General features: G+C 36.4%; 1 protein-coding gene across 1 annotated transcript in view; it reads right to left on the bottom strand.

Annotated features, from left to right (window-relative positions):
- The window catches only part of arhgap42b (Rho GTPase activating protein 42b), a 60537-nt gene extending 40813 nt beyond the window's left edge, over window positions 1-19724 (bottom strand). Inside the window, 3 exon segments of the mRNA XM_017032068.2 lie at window positions 1812-1873; window positions 3895-3990; window positions 19368-19724. Of these exon segments, the coding sequence (XP_016887557.1) occupies window positions 1812-1873; window positions 3895-3990; window positions 19368-19521 (312 nt within the window). The 5' untranslated portion in view covers window positions 19522-19724.
- Window positions 19725-20288: the final 564 nt, after the last annotated feature.

The raw sequence follows: 20288 nt of genomic DNA, 5'->3' as shown, positions 1-20288 counted from the left end.
AGTAAAAGAAGCCAGACTTTGCAACATTGATTTATATTGTGCTTGTGTCAGAAAACAAAAAACAAAAAAAACAAAACTGATTGATCCCTGATAGAACTGCTGAGGTTTACTGGTAAACATAAAACGATTTGAAATCCATTCTAAAAATTGTGCTGCATAAAGGAATATTCCTGCATTAAAAGCATGTGCAGATCACCAACCTTCATCATGTGTAATGTACAGGGTGTGTCAAATGTGCTAAAAAGTGCTTCTGATGAGGACTTACCAATTGTATAATTGAACAACACCAAATTGATTTGGACTGTGAAGAAAATACACTGAAATACACTGTTGGTTGTTTTGTATCCAGCCCAAGGTCATTTGCAATCCATTTAATTTTAATTACTACATCACTCAATGCTTCTAAAACAGTAACTAAATGGTAGTTTATATATTTTATTCAAATGTTGTATCAATTGCAGTAGAAATCTGCAGACACTTGCTCATGCGTGTTAGTCCTATTCACGTCTTCTTTTACAGTTGGCTCCAGAAAACAGTCAAACCAAAGAACAAAAGACCGTCTAGTACAGTTTAATCTGCTCTAAATGTCATTGACATTGACAGCCAACCAATGACTATAATCACACTGTGGAGACAGGTGATATGGGACACTCCAGTCCTGCCTAATAATCAATTCTAAACAATACAGACCAATATGTTAACAAACTCCAAATTATATTTTTTACTTTAATGTATTTATTAAATGTATTTATTTACTAAAAATATTAATATTTACAAATGTTGCCTGGTAAGAGGCAGGATATTCTGAGGTAGGGAGTGAAAATGGAGGCTGTAAAAAAAAAAAAAAAAAAAAAAACATCAGCTAAGAGATTTATACAGACTATCTAAAAAACACCTAAGTATTTGGCTACTAAGGCATTGAGCTGCCAAAGACAACACGACTGGTTGGTAGTCTGAGGGGCATTTGTTTTTAAAAAGGGCCCATGATAAAAGCTTGAAATCCCTGTTGCAGATAAAGGATTTCTGCCTTAGGGATTTTTCCATTCTAGTTATTCATTTTCATTCCGTCATTTTAGTCTCTGGCTGCAGCAGACGGGAAGGAAGAAAAGTTCCACGAACAGACTGTTACAGCGACTGTCAACAAGATCAAAGCCAGCGTGGTATGCAGAGGAAGGGATGTGCAATGGTTGACGCAGGTGTGTGGGAGAGAGGGAGGAGAGGGGTGGGAGGCAGACCGAGGAGAGTTTAGTTTATTTACGTGAAGCGGTGACTTTCGTGGTGGCTGTGTAGTTCATCATACAACTTAACCGTCATGCTAATTTGCATGTTTGAACAATGGTAATCAAAGTGCAGTGTTAGCTCTTAACAAACAAAAATGAAAGTCTCCCTCACACAACACCTATAGCCCATAAGTGCATTATACTACTGTATCAGAGCAGATGACCTGTTGAACAGAAATCTCACAGTTGAAGGAGCTCCTCCTTCTTTGCCCTTTGTTTCACATGCTCGGGTTAACTTGCTGGAGCACAGCTCAAGGCTTATTTTTGCCATCAGTAGTCAAAGCCCTTACTGTCTCCCTGTTTACAAAAAGCACAACAAAAATGTAAAGGTGTTTCTATCTCCCTGTATATAGAATATTAATTATATACCTGTCAGAAAAATGTCTAATTTCACACCTTTGTGCTTAAAGCATCACACGTATACCCTTTTTAATGAAACACTGATGAGGGAAAATTGTTTTAACTTTACTCACAGAAAATTCTACCGTTACATTCTGGTCTGAAAGGGAAAAATCAAAGTTGGATTCTTACCAGACGTCTTCTTTCTTCTTCTACAGTGTTTAGGAGCTGGGAAAACTCCTTGAAAGACTGTGCTAAAAAAAAAAAAAAAAAAAAAAAAAAAAATATATATAAATTTCTATCACAACAAATTATCACACATCACAAGTACTAAACAACATTTGGCAAATGTATCAACATTTATGTTAAATATACACAGACAAATTGATAACACATTTTTAAATGTAAAGCACAGGTTTGGAACACACCTGTGCTGGAGAAGCAAAGATTAGTTTTCTGTGACCTTGCAAAGTCCTTCTAATATTAAAATGATATGGTCACTGTACTGCAGGAAGTTAACCTTTTTAATTGATTTCCAATTGTCACATGTATCACTGATTTTACAAGCCAGCTCTGTTTTTGCTTAATTTAGTCTCTTTCCACTTTTTTTAACTAACTTTCAATATGTGCCAAAATCATGTATTTCTGACACTAAATGCAGTTCACCTTTTTCAAACTGTCTTATCTAAAAGTGATTGTTGGTTATTTACATATGCCTCTTGACACATGTCAAAATAAAAGTCTGGGGAGAATTTATTTTAAAATGAGAGAAGTCAACTACAGTTATAGAGTTTTAATATTATGTAAATTATTATTTGCATTTTTTATTTTTTATCATTTGTTTCAGTGTTGTTCTATAATATTATTTTTTAATAATATTTATTATTTTGCGATCTTTGCAGCACACTGATGAGCGCCTAATGATACTGTTTTACATTAACTCGTCTGTAGTGCACAAACGTTACCTTTAGTTAAGCTAGATAAATGCTTGGAACCATAGGTTTAAATGCTATTTTTCTCCAGAATATTTTCTCTTGAAGCTAATCTCCGAAAGCCATAACTATAGCATTGACCTTATGAGAGAAGAGCACAGAACTTTTCAAAAAAAAATTTAAATTTCTATAGCAACAGCAATCTTTGTTTCCATTGATTTCTTGATAAGGCATGAAATGTGAATGTCACTGCAAGGAGTCATAGAGTGAAATCAATAAAAGGTCAGATGAACCCGTCTGGCAGCACACGGTGGATCTAGATGTTATGTGGGGAAGTTGGGAGCATCAAAGTGAACTGTACCAATACTGCATCAAGATATGGCTGGCATTCACACAGGGGTCTAGCCATGTCAGTCAGAAAACTCTGTTTCATTGACGAATAGATTGATTTCAACAGGCTGATGCCATTTCCCTCAAACATTATTTAGTTTTTCTCTCTGAGACGACATAAAATGTATCTTAAATTGTGATATAAACATTGAAAGTGAATTTTTATTTGCAAAACAACGAGGTCACTGACAAGTACAGTAGCACAAAACAAACAATCATTTAAATATAACGGGCAGTGAACAAATGGACAGAAATGCAGACTGCCTACCATGTGAGCACAGTAGTAACATTTCACTGTCTCATTTTGTGAATTTTATGGTAGTTTGAGTTTACCAAAAATGTTCTGATTACATTTAGCTTGTCTTATTTTACAGAAAGGTTGTATCTCTATTTGAAATGTAAGTGATTGGAAAAGCAAGTATTTGGTTAACTGCAATAATCGCCATCTCAAAGCCTCTGCAGTGCTATCTGAGACATGGGAGTGGCCCTCACATATCCTCATATGTGTGTACTCCAGCTCTCTATGGCAGTAATTTAGCAGATTTTAGCTTCACAGAGCTTAGGTCAGCGATAATGAGGAGTGAATAAAAAGAAAAGAGGCCCAGACTGGAAGACCTGCCCATTAGAGCCAAAAGAACTCGACACAGCTGTTTCCACATTCCTGATGGAGGCTACAAGGATCGCACCTCCATTAATCTCTGACACTGATCACAATTAGTCCTTCTGATCTTGGTTAAAGCTTGAGGAGAAACAAGGGAAGCCTCAAAAGCAAATCAATAGTATTAATTATACATGTGCAGCAGACAACTTTGGGATCTATACACAAAGTCAAATACTATTCTAGGATTCTGCCTTGTGATTTAAAGGAAAGCTATTTCCTATCACCCAGTATAAAACATTAGGATAATATTTGTGTTTACAAATATTGACAAAATTAGCCAAAGTAACCTTACCAATGTTCACCTCGTCATCTGTCTCTGCATCACCAATGCACTCGAACTGGAACTCTTGCAAAGACTGGGAGAACTTCTGGACAGCAACAGAAAAATCTGAAAATCAATGGAACAAAATATCAGAATAAAGAACTGACATGTCAAAAATGCATAGATAATATAAAAGAGAAAATATAACATCTCTTTAAAAATATATCATCTGGCATCTGAATTTAAAAATAATTTTAAATATTGTTTCTGTGATTGAAATTACAGGAAAACAGCCCAAACCTCTCTCCCTGTGTGTACACATTAGTAATATCAGTAAACATTCTAAAGGTTTTTTGGAAATATTTGTTCAGTGTACTTTAAGTGATGGTCTTAAATGTTTAAAGCTAGAAAGAAATAAACCCTGAAGAGCTGCATTTTATAAGTAATGTAATAAGCAGGGATAGACACAGACAATTGTGTTTGAGCTTTGCTAAACAGAAAAGTAAAACAAAGAGCTGCTATGATCTGCTGAGTGACCATGTCGATGCCCACTGACATTCATAGAACAGGTTTATGAGGAACTGCAATATCTGCTATATTTACTTTATTGCTCCTCCATAAATCATCATACTCACATCTGTCTACAGGAATTAGACCCAGCTGAGCTCCCTAACCTTTGAGTCAAAAATGATTAAGTACACATCCAAAGTAAAAATTCTCAGAAAAGTTCGACATTTGGCCACGACCATACAGCAAGTGATATATTTGTGCTGTTTACTCCATTCCAGTATGTTAGACAGTAATGTCCTTATATTTTCAGTGACATTTGTCCAGAGAGAGAGAGAGAGAGAGAGAGAGAGAGAGTACTTACGCTCCATTCAGTCCCTAACTTCTCAGGAGATAAAGTGAGCCCTGGCTTTTATTGGAATATTAACAGAAAACCAAGAATGGACCAGCACGCCCAGTTTATATGCTCAACATTATTGTGTAATGTGTGTGTGTTTCAGATATGGTGCTGTTACTAAATTATAGTCACTTCACTACTGTTTGGCATTTAGAATTACAAACGATCTTCTCGTGTGTTTTTTCCTCACATACTCTGTTTTCTTCCTCTGATTTCTTTTCCAAATTGTGCAGTTCTCTGCTAACTACAGACCTCTACTCCTTAATTATTTCTTTGTTAAAGAGCATAGAAAAGCCCTTGTACAATTTATGGTAGACTTTCATGATTAAGTTCTACAAAAGACTTGAGAAAAATTATTCCTTAGCTTTTTTTGGCTTTATTTACACAGTTTTTTCTTCTCTTTAATTAAGGCAACTTCTGCTACCCAGAAGTTAACTGAAGGTGTGAATCATTACAACATGGTAATCCAAAAACAAATCAATACACCAAACAACACAAATATCTGAAGCACCATCACATCAACATCAGAAAGGATTGATTCATGCTGTTAAATATTTTAACAAACTCCTCAAGGTTCAGTTTGTTTTATTCTGCTCATCTAGCCACAGGCAGCTGAGATGCAAATTCTATGTCTGGAGAAAGAAAAATCTTCAAAGAAAAAAGTCAACGTCACTTCAATTTCTTTCCAGTCTCCTACAGTTTATTTGTTTTCATCAACAATGAGCCACTACAGAAAAATAAAAAATAAAAATAAAAAATAATCAAACATTTTTGTTGCAGATGTGCCTCTGCAGTACAGAAAGCTTTTTAAAAGCTTTTTAAAAGAAGTTTTTCATCAGTCTCTTTATGCACCTACCGAAATACACATCTATCCATTCATCAGCCAACCCAGCTATTAAACAACCTATCCATCCATCTATCCATCCATCCACAGAAACTATGCTTTCATCTAGTATACCTTATCAGAAGAATGATTCATCACATTGAAATCATCAACCCTACTAAAAAAGTGAGCGTAGCTCTTAAAACTCAATTAGAAATTAAACTTCATTGGTAGAAAAAAATAAGGCACCTCTAACATTACATCTGACTTTTCTCACTATGGCATTGACTTGATTCAAAGTGACGATAATTTGAATGATATAAGTGTAGCCTGGTAGCAACTTTTTAAGATGTAAAATTACAAAACCAAATATTAAGAAATAATGTAAAGTTAGATTTTTACAACAAAAAAGGTTGTGAAACTAATTAAGCTGCAGACTTGGGAGATAGTCAGAACCCCTGTGGTGAAACCTGCCTACAAAATACAAAGGCCATGAATCATTTCAAGCTTTATTTAAATTTTTATTATGCAACTGATTTAAATTTGCTCTTTGCCAGAGTTACATAAAGGTTAGTGTGTGGGTCTGATTGGAGGACAGATGTAAATGTAACCTAGAGTGTGTTAGAAAGACAAAGCTAGAGCACTATGGGAAGGATTCAAATGTGTTAAATTAAAAAAATATATGTTTTTATACTAATTACAAGTTTACAAGTATGTGTATTTATATATGGGTCTATATATTATTATTTGACCAATAATATAATGAGACTGGAGAGAGAAAAGTCAGTTTTCTTCATGTTTTCTGCAATAACTCACTGACAGCTTCCCTCTCTTTTCTACCTGCTTCAGAAGACATGGCGGAAAACAAGTCTGAGATAAAAAAGGCAATACCAATTTAACCTAAATAGTACTTTTGAAAATGTTCCCAGATTCAGTTTATAGTTTGGATGCATGTTGTTAGCAACTATAGATGAAAATATGAAAAGATTTAATACATAAGTAAGATAAATAACATACCTGCTTGAGACTGTACTTGCAACAGTATAAATCAGGCTTTGGTTTGAACACTATTCATCTCATGCACCAACAACTATATCAGGCCTTTTGGAGTACAGAGTGGCCTTAAAAGCTCATAGAAATCAATGCTTCCGTCTCCACAGGAACATTCATTGCCTGGAAATGTGATAAAATAAAAAAATAAAGAAACAGCAAAAAAAAAAACCAACAAAAAAAAAACAGCAGGTGTATTTTTTTATACATAGAAACAAGTCAACACCCTTCAAGTTAAACTGTTTCAGATAAAAAAGAAAAAAAGAAATAACCCTTTTAGATTAAAAGACTTGGACAGATAACTTCACTGTCTTAAAACAAGTGTGGCTGCAGCCCAGAGTGAATCTTTACTGAAAGATGCATTGTGCCACTGATGTGCTCACATCATTTCTGTTTTGACTCTTGGGCTGCTGATTTGAGATCGATACTGAGCTGCAGTTGTCTGCATGGGCTCACAGGACCATCAAATATGGATGATCGTTGGCTCCTGACATTCAGAAAGGCCCCTGGCCTCATAAAAATATGTTGCAGTCAACAACATGTCTGCAACATGTCTGGCAGGTGTGTCTTTTATTCTTGCTTCAGTTTGTGGTTTCATTTTTTGCCTCAGAGTGAGAATGAGTGACAATGAAAAAAAGAGATGTGAGAGAAGAGAAGAAAAAAATGAGAGAATTTCCTGTCTAGATCAGATATTGCAACAGCTGTATACATTTGAAAAAAATGAGAGAATTTCCTGTCTAGACATCAGATATTGCAACATTTTGTTGGTTCAACATTTTATATGATAATAATGCACTTCAACAATTAAACATGTAAGACAAAAATATGCATTTTTTTTCTTCCAATGTTATAAAAGTCTATAATATCCATTCTTTGAAAGCTCAAAGTTCTCTTCAGCAAAACTGCAGCATACCAATGTACACGTTGGGAGGAAGATTTACTGTATGTAGTTGTTTTTTTGAAAATTCTTCAGCAAATAAAGCAAAAAGTCAAGTAATGTAAAAGCAACATATCATCTTAATATCTATATTTTACCAAACATCATGGACACAATGTTTATTTGGGGGGCTTCAATGTCTAAGCATGCACCACAATTGAAACAAGTGAACTGAAGACATATAGCCTCAAGCAAGAACCCAGGCTGAGTACGCCATATAACATGTTGCCGCCCTACTGGACATGATAACTCACTAGTTAGTCATTAGCCTAAAAACACATATTTATATGAACATATTTTTATTTATATGGTAGGGTGTGAAGAAAGACAGTCTTTAGTATTTTACCATGTTGTTGTTCGAAAAGGTAAGTTCTTTCCCATTCCCTACCAGAGTGACATCTTTATGAGCATATGTTTAATACTAGGAGTAGAAGTAAGCACTCAGTGGTGCCATTTGTGAAATAAAGACTCTAGTTTTGTTTACTAAATGTGATAATCATGTTGCTGCTATTTTCCTCTGATGGGCTTCATGCATGATTTATTTCACAACATACATAGGTTATAAGGAGATATGCTGTTGGTACAATGAAGCTTGCTGCTCACACCCCCTCTGGCTGTACAGTATCTTACACATAAACATTAATAAATATTAATCAAGATAACGACCAAGAAAGACCTGCAACAGCTATTGTGTTTATCTATTTACATGCATTATTTACTACGTCTGGGAAGCAACAGACAAATTTAAAACATTAGCGTAAGGAAACCACTCAGTTAAAGTGATCACAAGGCCAAGTAGCGGAGATTAATGGAATGGGAATCGGTGTAAAGGAAGACATATGAACATATCTTGAACCTTAAGAGCAGAACCAAGATTTCTGGTTGTGCCTTTTGAAGTGGGAACACTGCAGACTAAGACCCTTGATTTTATCACTTTAAAACATCAGTACCTACAGTTGGCCTCTGTTGTATGGGTCATGACGTTTTAATATGGTTCAGTTTAGAACTTGAATGAATACAGTAAAACCCCACCACAACCTAAATCTGATAGAGAGCTGATTAGAGAGCTCATTCTGGAACCCCAGTTTATATATATGGTTCACACTTTTTTTTTTTATTTGAGGTTGTTCCAATACCATTTTTTACCATTTTTTTTCTGGTATGAGTTCGAGTATTTTCATTTGTGTACTTGCCTATAGCGAGTGCTGTCACTGATATTTCTTTAAGGTGGATTTTAAATAAATATGTAATGGACTGAAGAGAAGTGTCGATGGCACAGCTGCTTGTAGTAAAAAGATGATATTGTGTACTAGGTTGCTGGATTAACCTGTTTGCAAATACTTTATTCGCATCGTATTACAGGTTAGAACTTCTGTTTAGCAGTTTAGGAGTTTGCTAAAAGACAACTACAAAGATGCACAACTAAAATAATTTTATTAGGTGAACATAATACAAATAAGCATTTGAATTAAGGATGCAGACTAGTTTGCAGTCTGTAAAATTGTGAGTGGAATAATACAATCTCCTAAAAGAAGCTGGTCTTTGTATCATGTATAAAAATAGTTAGGTGTAAATCCAAAACAGGTTCTGTATGGCAGCATGAGGCAAATGAGAAAAGAAGTATAAAAGACAATTATGTTCAGAAATGCTCGTTTACTCTTTATACCACCCACCTTCAATTAATTCCCTGTTATTCAACTACACACTGCAAACATTTTATCTCGTCCTACAAGCAGCCACTGTGACACAATATGTAACCTGTAGTAATGACTTCTCACACAGACAGTACAAAGAGCCCCCAATTAGGTTTTATTAAAAGAGCACAAATGAGAACACAGAGACTGGACGCTGCAGCTACTTTGCTTTGCTTTAAGTGTGTGACAAGTGGAGGAGGGCTACGGCTGTCAGTCATCAGCCAGCAAAGCCCCCTGGGTACAACCTTTATCTTGTCTCCAGGGCAACCACTCACACTACCAAATTCCTTTTGCGGACAACCCTAACAAAACACAGACCTACTCCTATAAACATCTGCAAGACCTGAATTTCATCACCGAGATGTAATGTTTATGAACAAAATGGGGACCATGATCAGAGGTAGTTTCTTTGGGTGACTAAGATGTCTATGTGACACACAAATATATATTATAAATAAAACAAAATATATAATAAAATTTGAATAAATCAATGATTGTTTGGAAATTTAAAATTATTGTTTTTCTACTTCATTAAGAAGATACTGGATCAAATACTCAAATGTTTTAGAACAGCCTTACACACTACCTTTTTATTTTTTTCTTTGAAGTATTTGTTTCTTTATTGCTTCTTTCTTCAATGTGATGTTTGAAAGCTTCCAAAGATAAAACATTTAAAGCACAACTTTGGGAGCAACTGTTCAAAAATCCTTGCCTCCTGCACAATTCCAAAAAAGACTTAAAAAAAGGTGGCAACAAACTAAACAAATTGTGTTGTAACAACATATTGATTAAAAGCAAGCTTTTGCCTACCTCCCCATAAGAAGAAAAAGCATTTGCTATTTCTTCTTATGGGTCTATGGGCTCAATGCACCAGGTGATTTAGACACGACAAACCCATGGTTTTGTTTGTGTTGTTGTCCATGTAGTTTATGGTTTTTACCTTGTTATCATCTTGGTTTTTTTTTCTTTTTTTCTTTTTTAAAGTTTTGTTTTTTGCGAAAAGAATGTGGAAAAACTGTTAATATGAGTGAAAAGTAATGTAAAAAATATAGGAAAATTACCTGTTTTTGCCTCAAAGCCTTGTCTTGCTACCTGAAATGGAGATTAACCTGCTTTTCTTATACACCTGTCTTTGAATTTCATTTTACATTATGAAAAAAAAAAAATCAAATGTAGAGACATAACTGGGTCAAAAGAGAGGAACGTCACAGTGGCCAGCTCTTTCAGAGCAGCACTGCTAGTTTCAGTTCAGAAGGTCGTCTAAAGGGAATTTTTTTTTACACAGAGCTTAAACAGAGACTGGCAGATCTCTTTGATGGAACAGTGGGCTTCATTGTGCCACTTTGATTCCATTTGGAGGGAGTATAAAAGAGGGGTGGAGGTCGATCACGTAAGCCCCTTCCACCTGCGTACTATTACTTTCGCATGTCAGTCACCAGCGGGGCGTGGGGGACAGGGGGTGGCTGAGATTGTAGCCATGTTGGGATAATCAACTATACCGGCATGTTGCCCTGCTCCAGGTAATCCCAACATTTTCTCCAAACAGCTTATACAAATATATCATGTAATAACTGACAACAAGATGCATTATTTTGTTATTTACTTTTTTGTTCTTTGAATTTTAACATTGAGCACGCTGCTTCCACCCACTACCCTGCAGAGGGTGCTGGGCATGCCCTAGGTACACTAGATTTAAGATTCAGATGTACAGGTACAGCATTACTTATTGTATATAAATGTAAAACAAGACATAATATAATGCTGTTATTTTTCTAGTAGGGCTGTAAACCTTTCACAGGATAGCTCTACATAAATCACAATTTATAATTCAGATGAAACAACATTTCTAATTATATATAACTATACAGTATATATAACTAAACAGTTACTTATCAGAACAGTGAACACCTTGTCCTCAACAATATTAATCAGTCTACAGTCCTTCACAATCCATTTGGCAACTGTCTCAGTCAGCTTGTCCTCCATAGACTTATTTACCGCTCTGCTCCGAGTGAAGCTGGTCTGATTCAGGTTAAAGCCCCCACAAAGGCAAATTGTTTGTTGAGCCTCAGTTGCTTCATGAAATACAAACTTTTTAAGGTAAGTGTAAATAAGACTTTCCTTTCACCCTGAGTCGGAAAAAAAAAACACTCTTCAACTGGAGCAAAAACAGTCAGCAAGAGTGGCCTCCACCATTCATCACAGATTCGACAACTATTTAAACTAAGGTGAGAGCTTTTGTTTCAAAAGACACAGACAGCACAATTGACACAAGTTCAGACAGCGATGAACCTGACTATAAAAGAGGAAAAATAACAACAATTCAGCTATAAATAGGTAGCAGTTCACTTTTACTGCGATACTTGACAATTTGTTTTCACAGCATTGTGCTCTAATCAAAGCAGGTAACAAATGACCAAGAATAAGCCTTCCGACTGAAATATTTAGAAAAAGCAGGTGTGTGTAACTAATTTAAACCACCTTTGTTCAACATTCTGTGATAAGACTTGGCTGCCCATAGTAATCTGCCGTTTAATGCCGTTTAAATTCTGAGTTTAGTATCTGTGTTCTTAGATGCGAACCATTATTATCTTTTACTGGAAAGATTCTGGTTATTAAAATAGGCACAAAGAGTACAGAACTTTTATTACCACTAGCCTATTGTGAAGATCTGTGGGGCTGGGGAGCTGCCAGTATCCCATCCTTAGTACTTAATAACCTGTCTGTCCAATGATAACTTTCACCATCTGTAGATATATTAGGCTCTCAGCCTTTTCAAAACATTAGCTGAAAGAAAACCATTAACTCAGATACACCAAAAAAACATTAACTCCAGGATGACATGAAGCTAGCTAAAAGTTACAGAAATAACTTAATTTATCCATTGTAGCTAAAATGTACATGGACATTAGCATGGACACTAAAAATGTTAGACAAAAAAGAAAAAGAACAATTCAATGGACACACAAAAGTGACACATGGTCGTACAAGGATGGATTTAATCGTTCCATACCACTTCACTAAATCTTCCTTAGTGTGCCACACCTAAAATTATTCCTGAATATATAAAAAAAAATATGAGCAACACGTTGCCCAGTGGCTATATTTCTACACCTATTACTATAAGAAAGCTCTGTGATGTCACAATTAATTTGGGGCATTATTGAATCTATTCTAGTCTACTGTAAGAACTTTGCTATTTTGTCTATCTTTTGTCATACTCCTTGCTGCTTTTACACTTTCTCATAAGTGCATAGCCTGAGGCTGTTGAGGTTACTGCAGCTCGGCAATAGGGTCGTCATCTCACACTCACCACAGGGTCAAATTCATTAACAGCACCAAACATGCCAGACACACACACACCAGATGCACTCTCAAGGGGAGATGATGACACTTCCTTGCACAGAGGTAAATAGCTGTTACTGTTTAGCACATTTTCTTCTCCTGCCCTGTCAGTGATGGTTCTCCACCTACTGCTGGTTTTCAAACCTCCAGTAGTTTAGTTCTGCAGAGATCACCTGCAGCTCTACTGAGCAGGACTCGTCTCTGTATAGCCCTATAATCAATGCCATCTGCTGTGTTTTAGTGCAAACACTCGTCGTTAGAAAGGAAAGACTTTCCCTGCTATTGTTTCAGTGTTAAGTCATTAAAATGTAAAGTGAGAATGAGTCCTGTTACACCAGAGCTGCAGCTAGATGGTAACAATATAAAGTCTTAATAGGTAGAATGTAACCAAAATGAAAATGATTATGTAGAATTTATTCAGATACTGTATCTTTAAACATATTACATTTTGTGGGAGGAAATGTACAGTAACTATATATATATATACAGTAAAGGGCCCTTCTAGTGGTAGTGGCTAGAACATGCAAATTGGCCATAGGTGTGAACACTAGTGTAGAAGATTATTCTCCCTCGAGGGAGGTTGACAATGGACTGGTAAAGTTTACTATGGCTTCTGTCTGACAACATCTGGGACTGGCTCCAGAAGAGAGTGGTAGAAGATGGATGAATGATTAAATTTACAGCTAGGGCTCAATCACTGCACCATGACATAAGATATACAGCATAGCGAATGGAATGAAATAAACATTATTCAAATATGATTTAGGACAGCAGTTGTATTCCATAGCAAAATACACAAAATAAATATTACAACAAGGAACATACATAGGGGAAGAGAATGGGAAGGCACAAAATAAATATTACAACAAGGAACAACACAACACAACACAGCACGTTATCCTTATTCTCTGTGAAGCAGCAGCATAAATACCAATGAATAATGCCAAGCAACAGCAAGAAGAAGAACGATGTGCTTAGCGTGACAATCACTGTGACTGACAGGGCACTTCAGAGGAGACCTCGGTGCAGAGTTGTAAACATTTCCCTGCATAGTTTGAGAAAAGACTTGTCATCATCCAATAAAAACCTGTGCACTGAAACAAGTTTTAGTTTAAGAGATGCTCACTCTGCTGTGGTTAGCTTTATAGTTTTACCAGTCTTACCCAACATCATCCTATATTTTACTTCCCTTCTGTGTGAATGATTTGATCAAAATTGTAAAAGCAGCAGCAACAGTATGTTACAAATTGTTTATTTATGCAACATATCTCCCTACAGACTGCACATTGGCACACTGAAACCCAGTGGTTTTAGACCAAAGACTATCTGATGGAGGATGGGGGATGGTTACACAGGCATGTTAACAGGACATTTCCTGTGGCTCAGCCTAGGGAGCATCATCTGTTCTTAGACAAACAAACACAGTGAATTCCCAAAGGGCAAAGTGATTGGGAAATCACTCTGACACATCTTGTCCATGCTTGGCCAAATAACAGTTACAACATTAAAGCTACCTGCGCGAGAAGTGACATTGAGGAAAAGTGGGGGTAAAGTAAAAGGTGCTGATAACAGATATGGAACACGAGATAGTTGTTGTCATAACAGCCTATGTGTGTGTAAACGCCTCATTACTACATGTATTACTGGGAGGAGATAATGGAATAAAAAGGGGGGGAAAAAGCCCATATGGGCTGTGGGCAACTTCACAATAGTTCTTGCTGAATAACGACTAAAAACTAAATAACTTCCATGTTACCTCCTAGTTATACTTGACAACATTTTACAACATTCATATTATAGGAACAAACAGTTTACATTCTACATAGTTTCATAAGTAATTCTAATGGCGAATGTGGTTAAGATTGTTGAGGTCAGTAAAAAGAACTGTCAAACACTTAGATGACCGACTGTTCTGTCTGGTGCACACATTTCCTTCCTTCCTGCCTTCCTGCCTTCCTTCCTTCCTTCCTTCCTTCCTTCCTTCCTTCCTTCATCATTCATACATCTTCTACTGCTTAGTTTTTTTGGGGAGAGCTGGAGCCAATCCCAACAGTGGGAGGAATGATGAATAAAATAAGAAAGTATATGTTTTGCCTTATAACACCTTGAGAGAGAGAATAATCAGTTCATTTTATGTTGGCCCAAATTATGTGTGAAGGACATTGGCTTTGGTCCAAGGACTCAGATGGTCCTTTATAGCACTGGGACCAGAAGCGTTTCTTCACTGCAGGACTAGGACAAGTTTTATTGTAGATTTAAAACTAATTGCAATAGTTCGTAAGACTTTGATGCATTGATACTGCACAAGAAGTTATCCATCCATCCATTCTACCCCATCTAAAACACAATGTCAGAAGTGTAAAGGATGTTATCCTTATTAATGGTGGTATTTTTTAAACACTGGTATTTATACTACTGTGGGTCAGTTACAGGTTTTATGTCTTGTTTAAGAAAAGACTAAAAGTGCCTGGTATTTACAAGTGATAGCAATTGATGAGAACAATGTCCTTATTTTTCTCTAACCCAAATTCTTAAGCAATACATCATTCATACCTGAAACCCAAACAGGGACCTCTGAAATGACACAACCAACATTACACAGCTGAAGTTTTGTTGTTTTCAAAGCTTAAACCCAATTTTAACCCTTCTAAAGGATTTAAAATGTCTATTGTTGCAACGAGGTAAAGCACAAAAGCCATCCTAATTTTTCATCCCCCCAGTGTCCTTCAGTGGAAACTGCAATTACAGGACAACGCTGTGGTGTCCTCCAACAGTTTGCTACACAACATGACAACTGGCAGGTTCACCATTGGCTCCCTGTATTCTCTACATATGAGAGCAGGTGCACAAAGAACACAGACATGACAGAATCTGGAGGTGCTGCAGTGAATGTTGTGCAAGCTGCAGCATCATCTAGTATGACAGGTTTTGTAGAGGATCAGTGAGGGGGGTGTCATATCCTTGGATGGTTGCACCTGTATTTGCAAGCCAAATTTGCTTTTTTTTTTTGTGACTGTTTTTAGGTATCAGGGTTGAATTCTTAGGTATCAGGGCAGCATTTTTGCAAATATATTCCAAGTGAAGGATCTTTATATTACCATCAGTCTTTTTAGTGGTTAATATTACCTCAGTAAACAATACCAGCCTGCAGAATTGGTCAGTAAAGGTGTACAACCAGCCAGTAAAAGTACAACTTGGATAAAAAGTTAACTTTTTATGCCCGCTACTTGTTTCACAATGACCTCCTGCCCATTAAACTTTTACCACATCTGAAATGTGTCGTTATCTGTCCTCGTCTCTGCGGTTTCTCCAGTCTAACTCACAGTAGAATTAATTAGTACCTTTGGTGAACAGCAGCGAAACAGAGGGATTAATAAAAGTCAGTGGTTGTTATTGACAACAGGTGTGAACAATAAGTCCCAGACACCGACAGCACAGCAGTGTGATTTTACAGCAGCTGGAGACGGATCTAATTTGCACCTGGAACAAATTAGGAGATTGGGAATGTTCAGACCCAGATCTTCATCATGAGGATTAACACTGCATGGAGAGAACATTTTAATTGAGTGGGCATTAATACTTTGAATACTTTAGATTACAAAGACATCACAGCTCAACTCAATCAACATCGTAGTTAATTTGTTCACTACTGTATGTCATTATTCCAGCAACAACATAGCTCTAAATGTATTTAAAGAGATGGTTAAAGGTTGTTGAATGTAAAGGGAACACAAGACCTTCGGGTGTAGTATGGTGGCTGAAGCAAGAGAGGGACAGAAAAGTAATCATGAAGAAAGAACTTGTGGCTAATTTGCACAGCATGTCTGTTATGTAGAAATGTGTCCATTTCAAACAGACGGCATGATGCAAACACAAGTTTTTTGTAAGTCCTTGCAGACAGACAACAAAAAGCACTGAAACCCTCACAGCAACCTTATGCATAACCACAAAGGGCTACATTGTATGCTTGAAACAGCTAGTGTTTCATCACAAAGAAAACCAGCAAATGTAGCAACACTTCGGTTTATTAGTGATTTACTTAGAGTTTTCAATATAGTATTTTGGTATTACATGTAACAGTGATCATCAACTGGTGGACCTGGTTCTCAATATAGTCCACTAAACAGTCCAATCCACCCTGTGACTGGATTCCAGAAATAATAATGTTACACAAAAACAAAACTTTTGAAATAATTTCCTTAAATTATTGGCTGTACGTGCTTTTCTTAAATGACAATGCATCTGGAAATATCCCACAACTGAAAATGAAAGCACTACTACTTTTTTCTCAACATAGTTAAATGGACACATTTTCCTACACTTATAGTTTAAACAACCATGACAAACAGTTAATGGTTCTCTTAAATTGCAGGAGAAACAACAAAATTTTTAGCATATGTACAGCCGATACAACAGCTTACCACCAAAGTCAAACTTAGCTCAACAGGGCTTTCTCACACAGACAGGACATGTAAAGATGTAAGTTACAACGTACTATTAAATGTTAAAACCTCAGATAATTACTATTAAAAAGGAATCCATTGAGGGGCCTCCTATAATGTCACCACTGATGGCAGGTCATAAAGGGTTATAAAACTCTGTGGCATCATAAAGTTAAAGACCATCAATAATTTATTATTTTCTTGCAATTTCAGCTATAGCTCCACCCTCATTGAAAATTGACTTTTCCAGTAAAAGGACGGACCCAATCATCCGGAAAATAGAAAGAAAAATACCAGTAAGAATTATTTTCCAACATCTCTGTAGCTTGGTCTGTTAGTGTCTTGATTCTGGGATTGTTAACTTACAATTTATTTATGCAAGTCAGGTCGCTGATGAATATTGCAAGCGCTATCAAAGTCACAATTTAATCTAATATGCAGAGTGCAATCGGGACCATCAAGGTCTTGTTTGGTAGTTATCTGTTTACTTTGACCTTTGACTCCATGCTCCTGACTACTTTAAATGACATGAATAAATCATTCAGTCAGAGACTCTTGTCTACATTCGGTGTCCTGCACAATAAAAATAATACACATCCATGTGCTTATGACTTTCATTTCAATACATTCAACATGTACACTAATACTGCAATACTTCATATAAGACCTAGTTTTTAACTGCTCGAAAGTCCAATAGTTTCAGTGCACACACAAAATAATTGCATCTTTTAAATGCAAGTCAAGGGGAGATGCTTTTAAATTAACTAAATACAAGACAGGATGGAATTACAGCTGCTGCTGGTGACCATGCATTTAAAAAAACAATGGTGTGATACTTAACTGCATGAATACACACTGTACATGCAGTTTGTGTCCAAATGTAACTAAATCACACAATATACCAATGGCCAAAACAAGACTGAGATGATGTACATCAATCATTTTTATGTTACAGTAATTACCATGTCAGTTACTTCCAAGTAGTTGTAAGTTAATGATGCTGGTGGATCAAATTAGCTGGAAAATGTTGAACAGTTTATGCACTGTGTTAAATATAAAACAGGAATTGCAGTGTACTTTTAAAACTGAAGTATCCATTTTTAGCAGCGACCTGGAGTTAATTATATTGCACGCATCAGGAAGGATGACACCGATGATAAATAGCTGGTGAAATAAAATGTCCTAATACACAATGTACAAGGTGAGTGGAAAGATGAGGGAGGACCATTACAATTATCCCAGTAAACTCTAGACAAGAAGAAGAAAATTATGTTGTTCTATCACGAACAATGTATGTTTTGGGAGTGCAGGTTTTTGTCACTAAACCTGACCAAATTACAATACCAAACCAATGACAACCAATAAACATTGAGGTACATATCTCCTATCATTTCTGAGTAACCAGCATATTGTTCCTACTTACCCCTGTGCAGGGGCTGCTATGAGTACACGGAAAATGTCTTGGTTTTATAAAAGCTGCTTCCTTATTTGTTACTGTGAGTGAGTCAAAAGCCATCAAAACTTATAGTGTGGAAGGTAACGTAGCTGTTAAATCTAGTATTGGTAACGTGGGTAATACAAATGCACCCTCATGACACGATCTTCTGAAATAGAAACAAAATCTATAAAAAAATGGATGGAGCAACCTCTGTTGCAGGCTTTGGTTGCAAAGCAAAACACTTAAGAAAGCCAAAAAAAAAAACACCCTGTAACTACAATAATTTTGTAATTATTTGGGCTGACATCTACATGTCAAATAATAATAAAAATGGCATATGGATTTTACACAATGAATCAAAGTCAATGTGATATGAATGTTGGGAACTGTATTTTATTCTTAAGTAGATCACTTGTTTGGTAAACACTAATGTCCACAGATATGTGCCCCTCCACACTGATGGCCTCCATGTGTAGCCTTGAGAGCAGGTATTAAAGCCGTGTAAACATCTCATCAACACTTGTGGCTGCAAAGGTTTTTACTCTGCTGTTGGACAAGTCTGAGCACGAAGTATAGCCAAGAGGCAGGAAAAAACTGGCAACCCAAAAATGTGTTACTGTGAATGACAATAACATTCAACAATGTTTCATTCAAATTCCACGTATGTTTTTCTCACTTTTTAAAGTTATTTTGAATAGGAAACCACTGACTTATTCAGCATTTTATAAACCAACACAGAGTGGGTTTAAAACTAGCATCTTTGAGTTCACAGGTCGCCGGTCGGTTTTAGGTGCATGTGCAGTTTTAAAGTAAAAACAACAACGCAAACTAACAAAACTAGGCTAGTGTTAAAATGGCTGAAACACTTACTTTTGAGTGCGTTGATGAGCATGTTCCCATCCTTGATGAGCTCCTTGATGAATTTATTGGTCCGCTCCAGCTCTATCTCATGGCATTTGATCCGCTCTCTGAAGTCCGGACTGTCCAGGAAAGAATCACTGAACTCCAGTGTGGGGAGTCCCATCGTGGTTCCGAGACAGTTGAAAAGCACGCAGCTTCAAACTTCACAGTTACTTCCCTACGTTGACGTTCCGGCTTCTCATGGTTTCGTTGTGTTAAAACCGTCTCAAACTTCTGCCCCCAAAACTTTTCCTGCTCTACTTCGTTCTTTACTTCCGCTTTTCACCTCCATCATTAAAGCAGGGGTGGTGTGACTCCTGCTGGTTAGTCTGTCACAGTTCCCCTCGTCCTGGTCTACATTATAAGACATGAATAAAAACACAGATATTCGTAAAAAACAAACAAAACAAAACAAACAAAAAACAGCTAACCATGAATGTAAACAAAACAAAATAACGAACTACGGCAGTTGTACAAGTTTTCCTCTGAAGCAGTGGGAGAATCAAGGGGTGTCCAAAATGTGTCGTGTGAATGTACCTGAGCTTACCACTTAAAAAACTTACAAGGTATATAGTTTGTTGCAGATTTTTGTGAAGAAGAAAAAAGCTGTTTCAAGTAATTCAAGGGAGTTACTAGTTACTTTATTAACTACTTGAGATATGTCTCGGTTGAAGTATTCAATAGAAATATAAACACATTAGTAAGCCGTAGTGAAAGCCCCCTGCAGGGGGCACAGGGAAGCTAAACGAAATAAAATGTAATTTAATTATGTGAAATGTAGTCCAACAGACAGTCAGAAAATGTTTGGTAATTAACTACAAATTAATTTCTAACTAAGTACTTTCTTATTTTCTTGGTTTCTAATAACCAATTGGAATAAATTGTGAATTA

Source organism: Cynoglossus semilaevis, chromosome 4 (genome assembly GCF_000523025.1).
Source record: "Cynoglossus semilaevis isolate Cse_v1.0 chromosome 4, Cse_v1.0, whole genome shotgun sequence".
Taxonomy (NCBI): Eukaryota; Metazoa; Chordata; class Actinopteri; order Pleuronectiformes; family Cynoglossidae; genus Cynoglossus; species Cynoglossus semilaevis.
Note: the sequence above shows the minus strand (reverse complement) of the source record. Positions and strands in the feature narration are given on the sequence as shown.